General features: G+C 38.6%; 2 protein-coding genes across 2 annotated transcripts; one reads left to right on the top strand and one right to left on the bottom strand.

The window, feature by feature from the left end:
• Positions 1-7: 7 nt before the first annotated feature.
• smc1a (structural maintenance of chromosomes 1A) lies at positions 8-7482 on the top strand. Its single transcript, XM_020929676.2, has 26 exons — positions 8-413; positions 691-879; positions 1008-1120; positions 1339-1542; positions 1640-1878; positions 1946-2204; positions 2289-2429; positions 2513-2595; positions 2690-2789; positions 3013-3120; positions 3209-3394; positions 3541-3720; positions 3798-3944; positions 4033-4170; positions 4463-4579; positions 4654-4760; positions 4831-4972; positions 5052-5197; positions 5272-5425; positions 5517-5624; positions 5715-5871; positions 5956-6110; positions 6196-6347; positions 6433-6502; positions 6577-6687; positions 6778-7482. Exons 1-26 carry the CDS (start codon positions 305-307, stop codon positions 6856-6858), a joined length of 3696 nt encoding a protein of 1231 aa, XP_020785335.1. The 5' UTR covers positions 8-304; the 3' UTR covers positions 6859-7482.
• Positions 7350-22723, bottom strand: LOC110164965 (dihydropyridine-sensitive L-type skeletal muscle calcium channel subunit alpha-1). The gene is made up of 45 exons (XM_055166059.1): positions 22082-22723; positions 20943-21048; positions 19801-19940; positions 19581-19714; positions 19359-19511; positions 19064-19269; positions 18872-18975; positions 18580-18725; positions 18388-18469; positions 18129-18289; positions 17831-18056; positions 17554-17761; positions 17361-17481; positions 16953-17067; positions 16771-16870; positions 16595-16664; positions 15924-16056; positions 15705-15834; positions 15556-15615; positions 15373-15479; positions 15213-15300; positions 15018-15125; positions 14655-14707; positions 14437-14583; positions 14020-14221; positions 13601-13759; positions 13410-13520; positions 13243-13326; positions 12618-12665; positions 12105-12131; positions 11905-12030; positions 11760-11825; positions 11596-11687; positions 11342-11501; positions 11129-11256; positions 10757-10853; positions 10573-10675; positions 10399-10500; positions 10184-10317; positions 9944-10069; positions 9538-9731; positions 9389-9453; positions 9267-9313; positions 9114-9188; positions 7350-8844 (listed from the first exon to the last, which is right to left on the bottom strand). The coding sequence occupies exons 1-45, from the start codon at positions 22261-22263 to the stop codon at positions 8530-8532; spliced, it is 5541 nt and encodes a 1846-aa protein (XP_055022034.1). The 5' UTR covers positions 22264-22723; the 3' UTR covers positions 7350-8529.
• Between the last annotated feature and the right edge of the window lie 115 nt (positions 22724-22838).

Raw genomic sequence — 22838 nt, 5'->3', positions numbered from 1 at the left:
CGAGATTACGATGCTCGCGCGCACTACTCACTTCCGGAAGCTCTGTAAAATGGCGCATTGTTTTTGCAATGAACTGCCGCTATTTTATCGCTTCTAAAAAAAAATCCAAACCACCCAAGGCGAGATGCGGTTTGCATGATGATTTTGGAATTACACTTTGAAATATTGTATAGATAGACAGATAGATACAAAAGTGCATGCATCTTTGAGGAGAATCGGCGTTTGGAAGGCATCGGTAGTTAGCATTAGCTAGCAAAAAGATCAAAACTGTTACACACATTCTAGGGACCAATAAATATTCAGTATGGGGTACTTAAAGCTGATAGAAATAGAGAATTTCAAATCATACAAGGGTAGGCAGATTATCGGGCCATTCCACAAGTTCACAGCGATCATCGGACCCAATGGATCTGGTATGTTGTCAAAATTTATGTTTCACTGTTAGCAGTGGCTATTGCTAAAAGCTACCGCTGACTATAAACAGTAGAGCATGTTGCCTTGACTTTAATTTCTGCCTGTGTTTTATATTATTATGTTGTCTCATACACTTTTTTGATAGTCGCTATATATTTCTGTTCTTGATACTATATATATTTTTATGTGGTAATTTGATCCCAAATGAATGTTTTCTTCACATTTTTATGAATGGAGCAAGCATAATAGATTTTTATTTTTTTTTTTATTTTTTAGGAAAGTCCAATCTTATGGATGCCATCAGCTTTGTTTTGGCAGAGAAAACCAGTAATTTACGTGTTAAAACCCTTAAAGATCTTATCCATGGAGCACCTGTTGGAAAACCAGCTGCTAACAGAGCTTTTGTCAGTATGGTGTATCAGGAGGATAATGGAGAAGAGCGCTCTTTTACACGAGTCATCATTGGTATGATTTCTATTATAAATAATGTTTTGTCCTCATGTCTGTCTTTTCAGTATTTTTATTTTATTTATTTTTTTATAACGGACACCATCCCTATCACATTATCACATTGTGTTCTCTGATGTTTGCAGGAGCTTCTTCTGAATACCGCATCAACAACAAAGTAGTTGGTCTGCCTGAATACAGTGAAGAGCTGGAAAAACTTGGCATCTTGATCAAAGCTAGAAATTTTCTTGTTTTTCAGGTAAGTTTTTCTTAAAACTATAACTCTATACTTGTTGTTTTTGTTGCCATCTAGTGCAAGACAAACAGTCATAACTTTCATGTAACTCATGTGTTGTTCATCTATTCATATGATAGCTTTGCACATATTCTAATGAAAGGTTTTGTAGAAACAAATTCACCTTTTAAAAATGACAGCTCTTTCACATTCACCAATGTTATTTGTTTCTACTCTGTTAGGGAGCTGTTGAATCCATTGCAATGAAAAACCCTAAAGAGCGAACAGCTTTGTTCGAGGAGATCTCTCGCTCTGGAGAACTGGCACAGGAATATGATCGGAGGAAGAAGGAAATGGTGAAAGCAGAGGAGGACACCCAATTTAATTACCATCGAAAGAAAAACATTGCTGCTGAGCGCAAAGAGGCCAAACAAGAAAAGGAAGAAGTATGTTTGTACCTTCTATAATTAATTATTTAATGCTTTTCTTGTCTAATTTTGTTTAACCTAATTTAAAATCTCATATCTCAATGTGTTTCATCAGGCTGAACGTTATCAACGTCTAAAAGATGAAGTAGCCAGGGCCAGTGTTCAGCTGCAACTTTTTAAATTGTATCACAATGAGACAGAGATTGAGAAACTCAACAAAGAACTTGGTCAGCGTAATAAGGAGATAGACAAGGACCGCAAACGAATGGACCATGTTGAGGAGGAACTGAAGGAAAAGAAAAAAGAACTAGGCAGGCTGATGAGAGAGCAGCAGACTATTGAGAAAGAAATCAAGTAAGTTTTGTTTCACTAATGTTGAGTTGATATTTTCCAATTTTTATATTTGAAATTTTGCTCTCAGGGAGAAAGACTCTGAGTTGAACCAAAAGAGGCCACAGTACATTAAGGCTAAAGAAAACACATCACACAAAATCAAGAAGCTTGAAGCAGCCCGGAAATCACTACAAAATGCCCAGAAGATGTACAAAAAGCGGAAAGGAGATATGGACGAGCTGGACAAAGAAATGAGGGCAGTCGAATTGGCAAAGCAAGATTTTGAGGAGCGGATGGAGGAGGAGGCTCAGAGCCAGGGTCAAGATTTGACACTAGAGGAAAACCAGGTTTGATTTTTATTTATTAAGATCAAAACATATTAATGTACCTTTTATTATTTTACATTTTTGTTAACATTTTTGACATTGTAGGTTAAACAATATCATCGTCTGAAAGAGGAGGCCAGTAAACGTGCAGCTACTTTGGCTCAGGAATTGGAAAAGTTTAATCGTGACCAAAAGGCGGACCAGGACCGCCTCGATCTAGAAGAGAGAAAGAAAGTGGAGACTGAGGTAAAAAAATGAGAGACAGAGTTGTAATTGTAAGTATGGTATTTGGTAATTTACACTAATTTACTTTTTTCTTTCTAATTAAGGCCAAAATTAAACAGAAAATCCGTGAAATTGAGGAAAACCAAAAGCGTATTGAAAAACTGGAAGACTACATTACTACTAGCAGGTATTAAATTCTAGCTCTGAGCCGAGAACTTTGTTGTTGCTTTTATTCATAATCTTCAGTTTTACATTCATCCACCTGTGTCACTGCTTTTTAGACAGTCTCTTGATGAGCAGAAACGTATGGAGGAGGAGCTGACTGAAGAAGTGGAGATGGCCAAGAGGAGGATTGATGAAATCAACATGGAGCTTAACCAGGTACTCAGTATAAATTGACTGACACAAGTAGTTTGAAGCTGCAATCTTCCTGTGTGATCATTAGACCCTTTTACATTTGATTGCTGAACTCGTAGTAGGGAATTTCAAGCATGAGCAACATAATAATCTGCATTTGAAAGCGTCTAGTGATACCATCATAATCCATTTGTCAGACGCACCATATCAGTATATGACAGGTTTGAATCAACACATTTTGCTGTAGGTAATGGAGCAGCTGGGAGATGCCAGGATTGACAGGCAAGAGAACAGCAGACAGCAACGTAAGGCTGAGATCATGGAGAGTATTAAAAGACTCTACCCTGGCTCTGTGGTAATTATTAACTCATGTTATAGTTGCTTTTCCAACTTTGTTATTATAGTGTGTTGACTAGAGAATTGAATTGTTCTTTCCTTACTAGTACGGTCGTCTGATCGACTTGTGTCAACCAACTCAGAAGAAGTATCAGATTGCTGTGACCAAAGTGTTGGGAAAGAACATGGATGCCATCATTGTTGATTCTGAAAAAACTGGCAGAGACTGTATTCAGTACATCAAGGAACAGAGAGGAGAGCCTGAGACCTTCCTCCCACTTGATTATCTTGAGGTAATACTACTACATAATTCTACGTTTGTTTGATTGATTCCTTTATTGTCAATGAATGAGAAAACAAATATTTAAATTACAATCAGCAGCTCCCTTTGATGTACACAGACACAAACAAGGCTAAATAAAGTTGTATTTGTAAAAAGGTTAAGCCAACTGACGAGAAACTCCGAGAACTTCGTGGAGCCAAGCTGGTGATTGATGTAATTCGCTATGAGCCGCCTCACATTAAGAAGGCCTTGCAGTATGCCTGTGGTAACGCTCTGGTCTGTGAGAATGTAGAAGATGCAAGAAGAATTGCTTTCGGAGGGCCCTACAGACACAAGGTGTGCATCTAAGAATGGTTTTAAATTGGTTGACGCTTATTGGGTTAATGTTTATTGGTCTTAATCTTTTTCTTTAGACTGTAGCCCTGGATGGTACTCTTTTCCAAAAGTCGGGTGTCATCTCTGGAGGAGCCAGCGACCTGAAGGCAAAGGCTCGCCGTTGGGATGAGAAGGCAGTGGATAAGCTGAAAGAGAAGAAAGAAAAACTGACTGACGAGCTCAAGGTACATGTGAAAGTGATATTAGCAGTCCCTCTTTGATAACCTTTACCTCAACAGTTTTTTTTTAATAATCACCATGTTCTTTTTATAGGAACAAATGAAAGCTAAGAGGAAAGAGGCCGAGCTGCGTCAGGTTCAGTCTCAGGCCCATGGTTTACAAATGAGACTCAAATACTCCCAGAGCGACTTGGAGCAGACCAAAACCCGCCATCTGTCACTCAACATGCAGGTAAATGATAAACATAAACAACAGTATTCAAGTCAAAAAGGGCAAGCTTGAGATGTCTGCCTCATCACTGCATTGGCATTTGGTTTCTGGAATAATAGGACCTTAAGAGATGCTCAGTTTTTTGTTTTTTTTTTATTTGAGAATGATCCATGCACAGGAGCTCCAAAAGGACATGTATACCAGTACATTCATCCAATTAGCACTGCCTGCTAAAATTCAATAGTATTTTTAGACTATTATGGTCTTCTATGTGAATGCTTGCAGAACTGAAAGAACTTGTGTTGTTTTGCAGGAAAAATCTAAGCTTGAGAGTGAGCTGGCAAATTTTGGTCCTCGAATTAATGACATTAAGAGGATCATCCAATCACGTGAAAGAGAGATCACTGATCTGAGGGATCGGATGAATCTGGTGAGAATACCAAAATTGTAATCTCTCATTTTATAAAAATCCATTCATATTATTACCAACATTTTGTGCTGTAGGTAGAGGATGAGGTGTTTGTGGAGTTCTGTAAGGAGATTGGAGTGAGAAACATAAGAGAGTTTGAAGAGGAGAAGGTCAAGAGACAAAATGAAATTGCAAAGAAGCGGTGAGTGTCAGTTCTATGAACATTACATTATACTGTCCATGGTTTGATGGATTGAATTTATCTTCTTCAGCCTTGAGTTTGAGACTCAGAAAACTCGTTTGGGGATCCAGTTGGACTACGAGAAAAACCAGCTGAAGGAGGACCAGGAGAAAGTCATGATGTGGGAGCAAACTGTCAAAAAGGATGAGAATGAAATTGAACGACTGAAAAAGGTAACAATGGGACAATTATTAACACATCTTGTCAACAGTATTTATATTTTGACTAACATTTGAGTTCATTTTTTTGTAGGAGGAGCACAGACACATGAAAATCATCGATGAAACCATGGCCCAGCTGCAGGACTTAAAAAACCAGCATCTCACTAAGAAATCTGAAGTGAACGATAAAAACCATGAAATGGAGGAGATACGCAAAAAACTGGGTGGTGCCAACAAGTGAGTGCTTTCAAATAAAGATGACTCAAAGTCTCTTATTCTCATGTTGGTCATTGTCCATGTGTTTATTCCAGAGAGTTGACTCAGCTTCAAAAAGAGGTTACTGCCATTGAGACCAAACTGGAGCAGAAGCGCAGTGACCGCCACAACTTGTTACAAGCCTGTAAAATGCAGGACATCAGGCTGCCACTTCGATCGGGAACAATGGATGATATCAGTCAGGGAGAGGTACAGAGACTATAGAAACCTGTTCATAAAATGATTCCAGTCCAAGGTTGAAACTGTATAAAAGACGGTGCCTTTCTTTGTCCTCTTATAGGGCAGTTCTCAGAATGAGGAGTCCAGCAGTCAGAGGACGTCAAGCAGTGTTTCAGCTAAAGAGGCTTTAATTGAAATAGATTACAGCCACCTGTCTGAAGACCTCAAGGTAGACTTCTGTTACTCAAGATTGGCCCGGACCTCCTCATCCCAAATGAAATGTTCTTATTAGTCTCATCTTTTCATTCTTTTGTCATAGGATGCTCTTTCCGAGGAAGAAATCAAAGCAGAGACAAACACACTTCAGCAGCGTTTGAATGAGCAGCAGAGCATCCTACAGAGGATTAGTGCTCCCAACATGAAAGCCATGGAGAAACTGGAGAGTGTCAGAGACAAGTTTCAAGAAACCAGTGATGGTGAGAACTGTAAATATTATGAATATGGAATGCATACATTTAAGTTTAGTGTAAAGTATTAATAATTTGTGTTTTTGTCTTTAGAATTTGAGGCAGCTCGCAAAAGGGCCAAGAAAGCCAAACAAGCTTTTGAGCAGATCAAGAAGGAGCGGTTTGATCGTTTTAATACTTGTTTTGAATCTGTGGCCACTAACATCGATGAGATCTACAAGTCCCTCTCACGTAACAGCAGTGCCCAGGTATGCCTTTATAACTAGGTAATTGAAATGCATGCTAAATATTTAAAGACCTCAACTTTTAATCTTTTATCCTTATTTTTCATAGGCTTTTCTTGGCCCAGAGAACCCTGAGGAACCCTATTTAGATGGCATCAATTACAATTGTGTAGCTCCAGGAAAGCGATTCAGACCTATGGATAATCTGTCTGGAGGAGAGAAGACTGTTGCCGCTCTGGCCCTGCTGTTTGCCATTCATAGGTAAATTACATAAGACATAGAATACCCAATAAAAGATAGCATTATTATTGCTGTATTGGCTATACATTTTCCTTAATGTCTACAGCTATAAACCTGCACCATTCTTTGTTCTGGATGAGATTGATGCAGCTTTGGACAACACAAATATTGGAAAGGTAAGATGGCTTTTGCAATTTCTTTGTCATAAATGTTGTGATAAATAGTTCTAAAATGATTTACTCGTGTCTAGGTGGCTAATTACATCAAAGATCAGTCGGTACAAAACTTCCAAGCTATTGTAATTTCTTTGAAGGAAGAATTTTACACAAAGGCTGATTCACTGATTGGAGTTTACCCAGAGGTTTGTGTTCTAATCATTTCAATGGTCAATTCAGTTTATGTAAACAATAACACAGCCTGACAAATTCTGTGCATTTTCTTATATCTGCAGCAAGGAGATTGTGTTATCAGCAAAGTGCTGACATTTGACCTCTCCCAGTATCCAGATGCCAACCCAAATCCAAATGAATAGGACAAGCACTCCCAACACAGCATCTCTGCAGTTTTTGTTATATCTTTTGTATTTCCCCACTTATACACATCATGTAGCCTTAGATGAATGTTACTTTGTTTTAATGTTTTTGGATATACTCAAATAGTGAGGTTTTAGTTAAAGGGGGGATTTCTCATAGCAAGAGGGATAAACAACCAGAATAATGTATAACATCCCAGTCTGTTCCTTATTGATTGGCAAAATTATTTTAATTATGTGAAACATTAAACCAAGATTTTAACTGTCCCTATCATTTAGAGTCAAAATGTACGGCTAAGCTAATCTTTTTATACTGTTTATGATCCGTTGTCAGTAATGTGATTTAAGCCCTCGCTTATTAAGTTGCTGAAATGTATTTGTGTTTATGTGCTATCTTTTTAAGAGTAATTAGGAAACTACTAATACAGTTACAGTATCAACATTACCGTGAGAAATGGCTACAAAAACAGTAAGGATCATGAAGCCAAAAACTGTTTTATGTTTTTTATTGGTCTCACTTGAAATATTCTTTTATGTGAACAATTTGGTTTATCTGAAAATTCTGACACTGTCTGTGACCTGTTTTGTTGATTACTTCAATAAATGAAAAGGTTAATAATTTAATTGCCTTTATTTGTAGAGTTTACACTGCTGTATGTTACTGTATAAGTGTCTCTAAAAGACAAGTCTGTGCTCTTCAACACTATTTTTAGCTGGTTTCAGTTTTCACACCATAACTTCAACAGTATGTCATTCACGCTTTGACATTTTCCTACTCTTAAGTCCATACATCCACGAATAACAGTATCTTTTCACCTACCATTTCTAACTCAAGTATTGAAAATGGTAAATACCATAATTAGGAGATTTATTCACCAAACCTCGTCCAGAATAAGTCTAAAAAGCACAGCCAAACTAATAGTATGTTAAACATTTACAATGTTTGGATCAAGGCACCAGGGCAGAAAAGTGCAGTGTTGTGTGTGCACACAATATTGAATATAGATAATGCTTCAGTCCACTCTACTCCAGGTACAAGGACATTTTACAAAGACTATTTCCTGTATTTACACAACAGTATAGACCACAAAGTGGTGTAACAATTAAATCACAAAACTACTTTTAAAATAAAATGTGTCCCTGTTAAAAAGAGTGTCTTCTTCTGACAGTTCAAATCACAAATAGTGGTGAGCTGAAAGAAACTGTAAAAACAAAACCTACCAGGTGACTTGAATACCTGTTAGTCGCTTACTGATTAAACAGCACCAGAACCAAATAGCCAGTCTAAAGACCGATGTATGCTTGGCCTGGATGTGTGATGACAGTGAACTACAGTGCAGTCTTAAGCTGCAGGTTTTCACTTTAGTCACAGTGAGTCCTGTCTGAACTCTGATGTCTCAGGACATGTGGCTCATGAGGATCGTCCATTAGTCAAAGGAACGGTTTACCTCACACACTTCAGAGAATGGTCAGTAAAGAAGTTAATTTAGTTGCTTTTAAACTATAATCATACAGTCCAGTATAAGAAGTTATTTTTGTAAAATCATCATTCATTTTGTTGATGGATCTGCTAACCACAATGGATAATTGAAACCAACCAGCCATACTGAGTGAAGTGTGGTGAGGCTGAGCCAACTGTGTGTGTACAAGAAGTATTTTTCAAGACAAAGTCTAAACATGAGAGTCTACTTCATCCTGCTCCTCCCGGGATAGTGAAGGGATCATGGGCACAGGACGTCTTTTCCTCCGCACGGATGGTTCAGGGCGGCTGGTCTGTGTTGCAGCAGAGGGGGCTGAAGGGGGTACAGGGATGGGACGCCTCTTTCTGTTAGAGGCCTGAGAGCTGGAGCGCTCTTTGAGGAGGCTCTGAGCAGTGCTCTCTATCTCAGACACAGGCAGGTGCATCGCATCAGCCAACTCCCTCTTAGCGACAGACACAAACCGAGGGTCCTCCGCCAGAGACCCCACACCACCTTTGAACAGGGCCTGAAATCAAATAAATACAACACTGACATTAAAAAAAATTCTTAATATGAATATTTACACTGCTAACTTCGGAATTAACAACTTTTATATAAAATAAAAAACAAAACTAAATGGGCTTGTTTTGTCCCCCAATATTGAATGCCACAGGCAGCAGCTGATTAATGAGCAGATTAAGCCATGGAAAAGACAACAGTACACAGGAGACATCACAGAGCCGATAATACAATCATGTGACACAGTCTGCCGTAATTAACGTCACAACAGTGTACCTCCTGGACAAGCTGGTCAGCTGCCGACTGAGAGAGCTGACTCTGACTGTCACCGTAGTGTGGGTCATACGGAAACTAGATAGAAGAAACCACTATGTAAATAACTCAATTATCTTTCTGAAATAATCTACTTAGACAATGCTATTTTAGTACCTGTGTTTTGTCTGTTCTCACTGAGAAGTTCCAAGAGTGTCTACTGTCTGTTGAAAAGAGAAAGGAGAAAAATATTAGTAGTTGTCAAACACCACATTACTGTAAAACATTTTTTCACAAACCTAGTTCTGAATCCTCCAGGGTATTGTAGAACTCTGCAGGGCTTCCTTCTCTTTCAAACGAAAAACTAAAACAAAGAACATTACCAGTTACAGTAGTATGCCCAGATATATTTAACTGGGCACAAGTGACTGAAATATTCGGATCTTACTCAAATGCATTGTTGTTAGTGTTGCTCCTTGGGGGGGCTGTGGGGAAAAACTCTGTGTTGGAGTTTGGAGGAGAGTCAGACTGACTCTCGGAGAACTGCAGAGGGCGCTGGGCGGTCATTTGTTGGTTTGTTTGAGCATTGGCCGGTTCAGAAGAGAAAGAGGTGACACGGTTTCCAAACAAGCCATGGGAACGCTGCCAACAAAACATACAGGGGTTTTAAGATAGTCACATGCTGTTAAAGGTGCACTATGTAACTTTTCTGGTGTCACGTGCTTGTCTCTATGGGAATGTTACTATGATGCGTATTTAGCTTATCTATTTCCATGGAGACAAGCTGGTGGCAAACCCTTCAGCAGAAAAAGTTACACAACACACAACACTTCACAACAGATGCAGAGAATTACCTGGAAAATGGCCTCCTCTCCTGCTTCCTCCATCGCTCGGTCCATCTCCTCTTCGTTCTGCAGGTCTCCTGAAATCGCCCGATGCATCTCTGGAGCAGCCTCCTCCTCAATGCTCCTCAGACCAGCCTGAGAAATCCCACCAGCACAAACAATACAAGACCTTTTTAGATTTAGTCTATGTCATATTTACTGATTTGTAGGTTACACTGTACTGTATAAAGACCAAGGGTTTGCACACACCTGAATCTCGGGGCCTGATGCGCTCTTCTTGGTTGGTCTGTAGCCATAGTATTCCTCTTGGCGCTTCATGAATTTGCGGAAATGGTCTTGGAGCAGGAACGTGGCATAGAATTTGCCCACAGTCACCTCATCATCTACAAGCACAAAACAAGACCATATCATACTGCTGCTACGTAGATCTGTGTCACACTGATATGACACAGCTGATGACCCACCTCCAATAGGCGGGATGACCTGATCCAATAGCTTCATACTGGTGCGCTTCCAGATTTTCTTAATAATGGCTCTGAGCTCCTCATTGGCCTGCTCAAAGTTGCCTGTTTAGAAAAAAGGCTGCCATTAGAACCACTGCTAAAGAAACAAGAGGGTCAAGAAACACCATGCCCTACCTTCAGTTTTGATTTTGAGTGCAGTCCTCACCAGTGCGAACAGTGTTGCATTGAATGTGACTGTACCATCACTGTTCAGAGGCATGTTCATTCCAACCAAGCGCTGCAGAAGAAAATAGAGGTTAACGTCACTGATGACAGCTAAAACACAAATACATGTTATCTACACATATCTACACGGTACCTTGCAGGCAGCTCGGTGAGGACAGAACTTGCCAAATCCAAGAGGAGGCTGGATGCGACGCAGTAAAGTGACCACGTCTAGATGCTTAATTCTCCCTCTGTTTAGACAATATGGTTCATATTTTACAATATAGCCACTCTATATTATAACATGGTCTTTGTTTTTAATAATATGGAGAAAGTGTAGATCTTCATGCAGAGCTGGTTATCATGTGACCTACCCAAGACACTCAGACGGAGCAAACCTGTGTTATGCGCCTGGTTAATTTTAAGAATTGTTTTATGTTATTTTTATTTGTTATTTTTATTTTTTATGTTTCATATGTTTTTGTGACATATATTGTAACATATATTTATTTTAAATATATCTTACGTTGCCTCTGGGTCATATTCAGCCCAGATCTTTTTGAATTCATCCAAATGGTGTGGACCGAGGAGAGACCAGTCGCGGGTCAGATAGTCAAAGTTGTCCATGATAACGGCCACAAAGAGGTTAAGAATCTACAAAAAGAAAAACATTTAACAAAAACAATCCAGTCATATACTAAATAAAATGGACTGTGTAAAGTGCGCTACAGCTGCTCACCAGGAAGGCACAGAGACAGTAGAAGCTCAGAAAGTAGATGACTGCAAAACCAGATCCGCACGTGTACTCCTCCCCAGGAAGGTAGTCTGATTTTGGATCACACTTTTTCCCATACATAGAGGCCATCATGACCTCCTGCCACTGCTCTCCAGTTGCACATCTGAATTATACACACAACATCAGACATGATCTTGAACCAACACACAATAGCAGACCTGATCCTACAAACTACAATCAGGACTTTAAAGACTCACCGAAACAACATTAGCACTGCTTGTGGGAATGTCTGGAAGTTATTGTTGCGGTTGATTTCGGTGCCATCAACTAAGGCTATTTTACCAAATATCTGTGACAAATGTGGAGTCAACAACGTTGATCGACTGAGACAAAGATGAAAACTGTATGTGAGAAAGTTTACCTGCATACCGATGACAGCATAGATAAAGAATAGCATGACAATAAGCAGAGCCACATGGGGCAGAGCCTATGGACAATAAACAAAATGGTAAATTATCTGACAATGGCAACTGTAGTGCTGTGCGATAAGGGACTTTATTAGAAACCTGGAAAGATTTGATAAAGGTCCATAGCAGATTACGGATGCCCTCTGAGCGGTTCAACAGTTTGACCAGACGCATAACACGGAAAAGTCTGAAGAACGTGATGGAAACTGAAGCATTTTCAGATGCCTGGAGAGAGCACATTTAAATTACTAAATTTAGAAACAGTAATTTATTTTGCATCTTAACAGAATCAGGCTTACCGCAATTGCCTGCATTGGGTTTGTTTCCTGTATAAAGAAGACAATGTGAATGACAGTGTTCAGCAAAAAAATAGGAGCCACTACGCTCTACAGTTAAACACCATTCATTATTTAATAAAAGTAAGTATTAAAGCATCTATTTTCAAGTTCAGATTTCTGTGATTCCCCTATTTACTGCAACTATTTATAACTCATCATGCCAGAGATTAGCACAAAACTAATAATAAAGTTTCATTCATTACAAGCGTCAGAAATGCTTTATAATTTGTTTTTTAAATCCCAAACTAGCATTCAAAATTATACAAGCAATACTGATACAAATTAAAGACATATACAAGTCTTGCATTGTACTGTAAGATTAATGACTGAAGAAAATTAACTACTATGACTACTACAACTAGATTAAACACCTGTTTGGTCAGTAGAAAAGCCCTTAGATCCACACATGCTTCAGTTAGGTTTAGTAGTGCACAGTTTTGTTCACAAGGCTCATGCAGCAGTGCAGATATTTACAGGACAACCATGGAGACAGTACAGGCCTCCACTGGCAGCCAGGGCAGTCTGTGGGGGACACAGTGAGATGGGGAGATGAGGAAATGACCAGGATAAAGCAATACAGAAGAGGTGTTCAATGAGAGAAAAGCTGCGTGGGTGTTTATGTGCAATGGCAGTGCTGAAATGTAGAGACAGAATAACATCGTGCTTGACAAAATAAGTGTGTAAAAGCAAAAAAGTGATATTAAATTCAAATTAAAGTACCACTGGGACACATCTCATAGTGAAAATATTATGTATAGTATTATTTGTTATCATAAATAAAAGTCCTTCTTTGTATTTGATCTTAATGGGATCACCAAATGATGTCCATTTGACACATGGGTTGAAATTCTCTTCATATGAATGTGGCTGAATAGTTTTCGAATGGTCTAGTATTATAAGACCACATGACAATATTAAAGTTTTTAACGTTATGTACGCTGTGGTACAAAAATCGGTATCAAGTGTCAAGTATGTTCCTTAGTGTTTAAATTGAGAAATATTTATATATTTATATAACATCTGGTGCTTATACAACAGCACCTGTAGAAAAAGCAGCTAGGTAATTTGCAATATTAGATTAATTGTATTTTTTACTCACGTCCACTTCACTTAAGATCACATCAACCACGCTACCAATGACTATGATGAAGTCAAAAACATTCCAAGGATCTCCAAAGTAGCCCTGTGTACAAATAACATACATAATGAATGGTGTGAGAGAAGAGGGGGCTGTCTTGCTGATTGTAATGTTGAAGCAGTACTTACTCTCGCTTTGAAGGCCATGAGTTTTAGGATCATCTCGACCGTGAAGAGCACAGTGAAGATCAAATTCAGAGTGTCGGACAATTTGGTCACATGGTCTGACTGGTTACAGTGCTACAAGTGGAACATTCAAACATTAGTCTAAAACTAAGACATACATTTTGGTTGAACATTAGTTTTCTTTATATAAATACCTGCATTCCAAGACACAGTGTGTTGAGCATAATCAGGAAAAACATGAGATACTCAAAGTAGCAAGAAGTTACTATGTACCAGACCCTGTACTGGTACGGGTTTTTGGGGATATAACACCTCAGAGGGCGAGCTTTCAGGGCGTACTGGACACACTGACGCTGGGGGAAACAAGAATAAAAAAATTTAAACATACATTTGAATAATCGATAACGATACAACTACATCGTAATAAGCCTTAATAAAGTATAAACAAAGACTTAATGATTCAGGCTGAGTACTACTTGATTAATTGGTTAGGAGTTATAGTTGGTGTGTTAATTAATTTGTTACTAAGTCTGAATCATTCTTAATAAAGTATTTGTTAATGCTTTATTAAGGTTTATTAAAGTGTAGTTACCATAAGTCACTGATAGTGTACCTGGTTCTTATCAAGTTCACAGTTCTTGTACTCTTGCTCGCCCTGCTCTTGGAAGGTGACAATGACAAAGCCCACAAAGATATTCATCATGAAGAAGGCGATAAGGATGATGTAGATGATAAAAAATATAGACACATCCACTCTGTTATTGAAAACCGGGCCCATGTCTTCCTGGTCTGAGTCAATTGCTCTATATAAAAGCCTGGAAACAAATAATACACTTTTAGAATACGGTAAATGTTCAATATTCAAAGTAAGGATTAAAAGTGGTCAAATAGTTGGGAAATAAAAATGGCTGTTAGCAATGCAATTGTCTATGACAAAGCAATACATTAAAGTCAAGGTCTTAACTGTTGTTGTCCAATTCAATTAAGATGAATGAGAAATCGAATCTGTCAAATTAAATTCACAACTCACTTTGGCCAGCCTTCAAATGTGGAGACAGTGAAGAGAGCAAGCATGCCAAAAAGCACATTATCAAAGTTAAAGTCGCTATTAATCCATTCTCTTTTGGCAAGAACTGTGTCCTCCAGGGAGTTTTCCACGTGTTTATAGAAGAATCCTCTGCAAACAAACAAATTAATTAATGTTAAAATAGAATCGGTTATAACTAAAATAAAAAACGCATATCTTACTGGCATTCCTCCTCTGTCATTTTCACCGGGTCGGTACAGCTATAGAATTTGCCCTAATGAAAAAAGAAAAACATTAAATGTTTAGGCACCCTACCTGACTTTTATTTTTTCTATTGAATCATAGTAACTGTACATTGCAATGGGTATTTTATTGGATATTGTAATGCCTAAGTTATCCCTATTGTAATTTATGAGAACCATAACGTAACAACAACAAACAGCACACTATAAGAAGAGATTCATGTGGAAGAACTGCCTCTGACTATAATAAACTACTGAGAGTGTCACTGATAGCTCAAAATACAGTATAGGGATTTTAACTACATATATTGCAGTAATGGAATATTTCAGTAAAATATATACCTTAAAGAGTTGGACTCCAATACAGGCAAACATAAAATTCAGCAGCATTGTGACCAAGACGATGTTTCCAATAGTTTTAATAGCCACAAACACACACTGGACAACGTGCTGTCAATAAAAAATGTACTGCGTTAGACACTGGTCACTTGTGGTCTGAGTTCCCTGGAGGTGCTATTATTTAGGTATGCATCTTACCTTTAATCCTTTGGCTCTATTGATAGCTCTGAGAGGCCTGAGCACCCTTAACACCCTGAGAATCTTCACTACAGAGATGGCACTTGATCTAGACAAAGCATAATACACACAAAGTAAAGAACAGGAACTGATGAATCCTGAGAATTAATACTATACTCACTCCATTCCCATGGAAAGCAGGGATACTCCGACCACAATCAGATCAAGGATGTTGAAGGAGTTACGGCAGAAAGAGCCCTCATGCATAAAGGCTCCATAGACTGTCATCTGTCCAGTAATAGCAGAGATTTGTAAACTTTGAAAACTTGTGAAATGACACAACCCTATGTACAAATAAATATACCTTCAGCACAATCTCAATAGTGAAGACAGTTGTGAAGACAATGTCAGCATAGGCCAAGATCTAACAAAACCAAATGAATAAGAGTTAAGAGTTAGAAAGTTAAATAGTTACACATATTTTTAAGCAAGTAACAAGTTTTTCAATGTTACCTGATTTCTATAGGACTTAGGGTCAATAGGATCCTCAGCCGCCAGAGAGATGGAGGACAGAAGGATGAACAGCAGGATCAGGTTGGTGAAGGAGGAGGCATTGATGATCTTGTAGCACAGCTTACGGAATCTAGATCACCGCAGTGATGAACAAAGATATGTAAACACTCAAAATGATTATCCTAATGTAATGTCAATAATGTAGTGAGATGTTCGTACTTGTTTTGTGGGCCAAAGATGAAAAAGGAGCTGGCCTCGGGCAGGGGCACTGCCTCCTCCTTTAGCTGCAGGTCGGCCATGGGTCTGGGCCGTGGGCTGCTGGGGATCTCTGGCTCTTCCTCTTCATCGTCACCTATAGAACAACAGAGCATTCAAGGCTTAGTACAAACTGTATATAAAGCATTAATTATAGTTTTTAAAATGTAAAATGTTAAATGAATGTTGCAGAAATAATTTACAGAATAAAAAAGCTAAGAAAACACTGAAAATTGCATTCAAAGCTACAGATTTTAAATAAATGTAAAATATTGCAGGGTGAACATCAGATTATCATTTTTGGTTAGTTTCATATGGTTTTATAGAAGTTTTGTGAGATCTGATTATTGCTGTCTTTGGAAGCCAAATATGGTACATTAACATTGCAGTTTAATACAAAAGTTCATAAATGAATACAAGTTCTTCTTTTTCTTTATATGGAAGTTAGTAGTGTCAGTAGTCTGCCTAAGTTTAGAGACACTGGCTGAGTCTATTAATAAGTAGGCTTTACTATACTTACCACTGTAATGCAGCAAGCAGTCCTGGTAAACAGGAGTGTATGATCCCACTATCCTTTTGAGGCTTACATTTCAAACCTTATAAAAATGTGGAACAAATATCACATAAATGTATACCTGGGAAATCTGCTGGAGGGAATGGGTCCTTTACTTCATTTACATTGGACTCAAATTCATCAATTTTGAGCTGAAAAGAAATCAAAAGGATTAATATAATGGGAATTTGTATTAGGCTATCCAGTAGTAGTGTGTGGTTTCAGAGATTTTAGTCATATGATACTACAACCACAAACCTTGGCTGTAGTGGGCATTCCCTCCAGCTTTGCTCTCTGCTCTGCCAGTTTCTTCGCATACCTCTCTCTCTCTTCATCAGTTTTATCGGGCATTTTAGATCTGAAGGGCAAAGAAGAGAGTGATGCAAAGGATTCATTTTATTATGGTATATTGCGTTTTATCTAATCTGTGAGTAAAATACCTTAGTAGTTTCCTTCGCATTTTCTCCTCTGCCTTCTCCTTCTGGGCTGAAGTTAGACTCTCGGCTTCAGCCAAATTGTCCACAGCAATGGCCAAAAAGACATTGAGAAGAATATCTGATTGCAGCTACTAAGGGAAACATATCTGATGAATCCAGTGGGGAATAGTCATAAAAGAAATACAGTATTGAAAATAAACACTACTTTCAGTCTCCTTTTGCATGAAAATAATATACACATACATAAATTATATTAAAATAATACATACATAAATTAAATTAAACTGGCAAACTGGTCTTAAAAGTAGAAATAATGAAATACATTAATAAAATGTCTTGATTTATCATGCTAAATTAACATCAAACAAAAATACATAAGCTTATCTGGAAGTGACAATTTGCAAAGGATACAATTGCCACAGACGAAGAGCACAATGAAATAGATGGCCACCAGGATGCCAGGGAAGACTGGCCCTCCATATGCCATAATGCCATTGTTCATGATGGTAGTCCAGTCCTCTCCTGTTAAGATCTGAGAGAACATAAAATGAAGGCTGGAAAAACATACGATTAAAGTTACAGAGCTGACAGAAAGACAGCTCACCTGAAACACGCTAATGAGAGCCTGAGGGAAGTTGTCAAAGTTACTGCGTCGCGGTCTGTTATCAGAAAAGTTGAACTTTCCACCAAACACCTGCATGCCCAGGAGTGAGAAAATAACAATGAAGAGAAAAAGGAGGAGGAGCAGGGAGGCTATGGAGCGGACTGAGTTTAGGAGAGAGGCTACAAGATTACTCAGGGAGGTCCAATACCTGAAAGAGAGAGATTTTATAAGGCCATGCAATTTAAAATGTGGGTTATGTTTAAGTAACAGGTCATACTTTGTGACTTTAAGAATCCTAAGTAAACGAATACACCTCAGTACAGAGAAGCCCAGAGGAGTAACAGCTCCAGCAGAGAGCATGATCATCTCCAGAATGCCACACATCACCACGAAAAAGTCAAAACGGTTAAAAAGAGACATGAAATACTGTCTCGGGCCCAAGGCGTACATCTTCATGAACATCTCCAGAACAAAGAGCACCAGAAGCACACGACTGGCTACATCTGGAAAGAAAGTTTAACTTATGAGCACACATTATGCTACATTTGATATTCTGTAATAAGTTTTTCTATAACCTTGGAGGTTAGTGAGCCGTTCAGACTGGTGGTGATGCTCTGTTGCAATAGTCAAGGTGTTAAGGAAGACCAGAATCATCACAATCCAGTAAAAAGTCTTGGTTTTCACATAGATGAGACATTTCATTCTGAAGAATCTGTTCCAGCGGCGAGCCAAGCGACTGTAGCAAACAAAGTATATAGTTATACATATTTGAAATCAGATGCATGACATCATAGACATATTATGGTACCTGTGTGGCACTTATAAGGTACTTACTAGTAGTAGATTACTTTACTTTTTCCTTCCAAACCATACAAGCTGTCTGTGTCATCCTCTCCATTGGTCAAAGGCAGGAGTCCTAACAAAAATAAAACATTGCATGTAAACAATTAACAATTTAAAACAAAAATTATATCTTTTGAAAGCTGATAAAGTCCGAAACCCATTAATAAAATTGTCTTTTCAGACCTTTGCCCTCTCGATCAGCATCCAGGACCTCTGCGTGAGTGATCCACTCCATGTATCCGTGAAGGTCCTCATCCAGCTGCTGACGTTCTCGTAACTTCTGAAATTCTCCTCGAGACTTAGCCTTTTCTCGCTCTTTGGTGAACTCTCTAAAAACACATATTTATTATTATTATTATTATTATTATTATTATTATTATTATTATTATTACTAGTAGTAGTAATAGTAGAAGTAGTAGTAGTACAAAAACATGTACAAATAAAGTCAGGCTAAATATTAATCATGTTGTCTTACCCACTGAGTACACCCAAAACTAAATTCAGGACAAAGAATGAGCCGAGCAGTATCAGGGGAACAAAGTAGAGCCATGGCCATTCATTTCCAATGGCATCATTAACCTGAAAGAGGCAGATGACTTTATTGCTCAGGTTTAACATTCACAGCATCCAATTAATCAAGATCATAAAAGATCCATTACACACTAACCCAATAGAGCACTTTGGTCCACCCCTCCATAGTAATACACTGGTAGACCGTTAACATAGCAAATCCAATGTTATCAAAGTGGGTGATGCCGTTGTTAGGACCCTCCCAGCCTGGGCGACACTCAGAGCCATTGATGATGCACCGACGACCGTTACCGGCCTGAGCACAGGGTGCAGGCATCTCTCCTTCAGCAGCAGCGTAGATATCTGAGGATACAAGACACATTTTATTATATATACGTATATACAAAGATTAAGCTATACATTCAATGTGCAAAATAGAAGTCTCAATGTACCAATGTTAGTGTAATAGCAAGTCTTATGCATTTTGCACTTGAACAGCTCCAATCCCATGATGGCGTAAATAGTGACCAAAAGAAAGACCAACAAAGCGATGTGTAGCAGAGGTAACATAGCCTTTAGTATAGAGTTCATCACCACCTGCAGGCCTGATAATGGAAATAATTAAACTCAAACAATAACAAATATATTGTGGTAAAGTCAATCAAATGTCTTACTTGGGACTCCAGAAACTAGTCGAAGTGGCCTCAGCACTCTGAATGCTCTCAGGGCTTTCATATCAAACCCTCCACCTTTCTCCATCGGCACACCTGCAATCTTATTGATGGTGTCTAAGGCAAAGGTGAACAGACTGAATGGGAAAAAAATCAATAATGAGGAATCAAAAATGGGATAAAATTCTGTCAAAGCTGAAATGATAGTGGTGTGGTGGCTTACCCCATAAAGACAATGACAAAGTCCAATATGTTCCAACAGTTCCTTAAATAGGCCCCTTCGTGAAACACTAACCCATATGCCACTATCTTTAGAAAGCACTCAGCAGTGAAGATGACCAGGAATATATACTCAAGACTTTCCTGAAAATACAAAAATTAAATGCTTTAATACATTGTTTGTGATGCAAATGTTGAAAAAGCCCAGTTTGAGTTTGGCAGGGACATGCTCGCTAACAGCTGTTTAATGAAGACTGTGCTGTGACACTTCACAGATGAATGGTTAATGAGTCACAATGATTCATACAGGCTTGCATCTGAAATTGAATTATTGCAATGTTAAAGAACAGTCAGTTAATTGTATCACATTTCTTTAAATATGTACTGGGGGACAATCAGACAGTCACTTTATGTTATGACTATATGTTTATTGCTGGTGATTCTGACCTTCACTCGCACTGTATTCCATGTCACTAAGGAAAATATTTTGTAGCAGACTGTTATGATCAAATGGTTGAATTAGTTATTGTGTGTTGACTACAACTGCTATATGATACTCTGCTCACATCTTTGTGCTCTGTGCAGACACAACAGCTCAATACTGTTTGGACGCTACAACCCATCGACCCCTTAATCAATTCCAACATCTAATGTTAACATTACTCCAAAACAATATATTACATTCAGTCTTGTTGAAATATAACTCTCTTGTTGTTTTAATCACAGTTCTAATAGATCATGATGACAATGGTTTTAGCAGTGAGGGAGTAGCTGAGCAGTTTTACCCACCCCTCCCTGTGTCTTCATGCTGTTGTGAGACGACCTACTTCTAGAAGCAAGGCTCGTGCCCTGTTCCATTTACACTATTCACCTTTGAGAAATAGTACACTAAGTAAGAAGAAGAGTTTATGTCTATGAATAGGTCAACTGAAAAATAAATACCGTGAAAAGTATATTACAAAGTCCTCATCGTTTTAGACTAGATGTAGATGTAGAACTGTACTGTATATGTACAATAAAGATATTCACGTCAGAAGCGTAAATTTAATTAAAGAGTATAGTTTATAGTTGAAACCTGTAGCACATTGTTTTCATAACAATAGGCAACCAACTGCTTGTGCAGTGTTGTTTATACTTGAAACTCACCAAACTGGAGTTGGTGTTATTACTGTCTTCCTCAGGCATGGGCAGGAAAACCGCCAATGCTACACAGTTTGCAAAGATGGTCAATAAGATGATTATTTCAAACGTTCTGTGAGGGAGGGCTCAGGATCATTGTGGAAAATATTGTTGACTTCACAAGAAAATATCAAAATAACAATTAGATTTGTTGCATATATTACACACATGCATTGATGATTTTCTGAAACTCCCAAACTCCTGGCCTAAATTTAGATATGGAACAGTAACAGTCACTTGCGTCTTTATGTTACTTGCCGGGTGCGCTGCCAACTAAGAAAGTAGGGCATTTATTAATCTGGTCTTCTGATGTAGCATGAAATATAATCTCCAAACAGGAGTGATATCAAGGTGCTCAGTCACAGTGCGGTGTAATCCGGCCTGGTGCACTGACTAATTTCTACCTCTAGAGGTCTCTGTGAGAAAATTCCCCTGCCAGGTCAGCATCATGTCTCCCTGTGATGTTGTGGGACAGCTGCAAGACCCAAGAATATGACGGGCCATTTAAACTTTAAACACAGGTGGTTATATAGGAATAGCTAATGGAGTTATCAAAAATATATAGTGATGATGTGTCTGTGCTTTGAACATGACTTACAAATACTTTTCTTTTTACAAGTTAATTTTGTCCTAAATATGTATGTGTTAGAGAATCGCATACCAATGTGATTAAACTACAACCATCATCTCAGTCCTTGTCAAAGAGAAAATAATGTAAAGCATGTGCAGGAGAATCCAAATGATGTGCATAGAAGGATGTCTTCAAAAATTGGCTGTAAATGTACTGTAAGAGCTATAATGACTTCCTTGAAAATGAAAAAGAAAACTGTCCTTGTGCTATATAAGACAAGCCTAATCCGCCATAACACTCCATCACTCACCAAACTGGCATATGGTTATTTGTTCAGATCTACAGTGACAGTAGATCTATGTCAACCAACAATGACACTATATTTCTTATTTAGACTGTGTCAAGTAATACGATAAAAGGACAAACAGATCAGACTAAATACCACTGGTAAGCTTCACACTGATAATATAACTTTGACAAACTATTATTATGAGACCAATTGTTTTACAACTGTTTTGAGGTTTTGAAAGGATACTTCCACTCCACGATGTTGATGCAGGCCTTGCGGAAAGGGTTTTTCAGTGTGAACATAAACAGTGAACGAGCCGGACGAGGGTTGCCTCCTGTAGCTTGGAGCTTTTTCAGTTTTTCCCTTTGCTTCCTCTTCAGCTCCTCTTCATTCATGATAACAGTGGCTGCTTCTGCTGCGGCCGCCATCTTGACGTGAATACCTGAAACAAGTCTCCAATGATAAAGGAATTGATCTTCTTACAGTATATTCCCAAAAAGTGGAAATGTTTTAAAATCCCTTGTTGCAATAGTTAGTTTCCAGACTTCATTGGTACATCCGTTTGGCCCTCTCCCTTCTCCTCTCCATTCAACTTCACTCCGTCCCACAGGCCTCCCCTGCTGCCGGAGGGCCTCTGACAGAAAAAGCCCCCCAAGCACAGTGAAATAACTGCAACCCAGTTGGTCTGCTCTAGTTTAAATTTAGACTGTAAACCACTGACAGGCCATGCTTGGGGTTGGGTTATGGCACTGGAGCAGAAGGTAGAGGAGAAGAAGGGAGCCAGGTGGGGGCTTGGAGTTACAGACAAACAACAACTCCACATAACAGTCTGGATCAAGCTTACTCAACTGAGGCATAAGACCTAATGATTGTTATAAAAATACTGCGTAAACGGAGTTTAACACAATTGTATACTTGCAATGTACTCTAGCCCTACTCTCCCAGCGACAGAAATAATAAAGATGATGTGACAGGAGCTGACACGTGGTAACATGGTAGCAAA

This window comes from Boleophthalmus pectinirostris, unplaced genomic scaffold (assembly GCF_026225935.1).
Source record: "Boleophthalmus pectinirostris isolate CB_2022bp ecotype Guang Dong unplaced genomic scaffold, ASM2622593v1 HiC_scaffold_8, whole genome shotgun sequence".
Classification (NCBI taxonomy): Eukaryota; Metazoa; Chordata; class Actinopteri; order Gobiiformes; family Gobiidae; genus Boleophthalmus; species Boleophthalmus pectinirostris.
The sequence above is the reverse complement of the archived record's forward strand: the minus strand, read 5'-3'. Positions and strand labels throughout refer to the sequence as shown.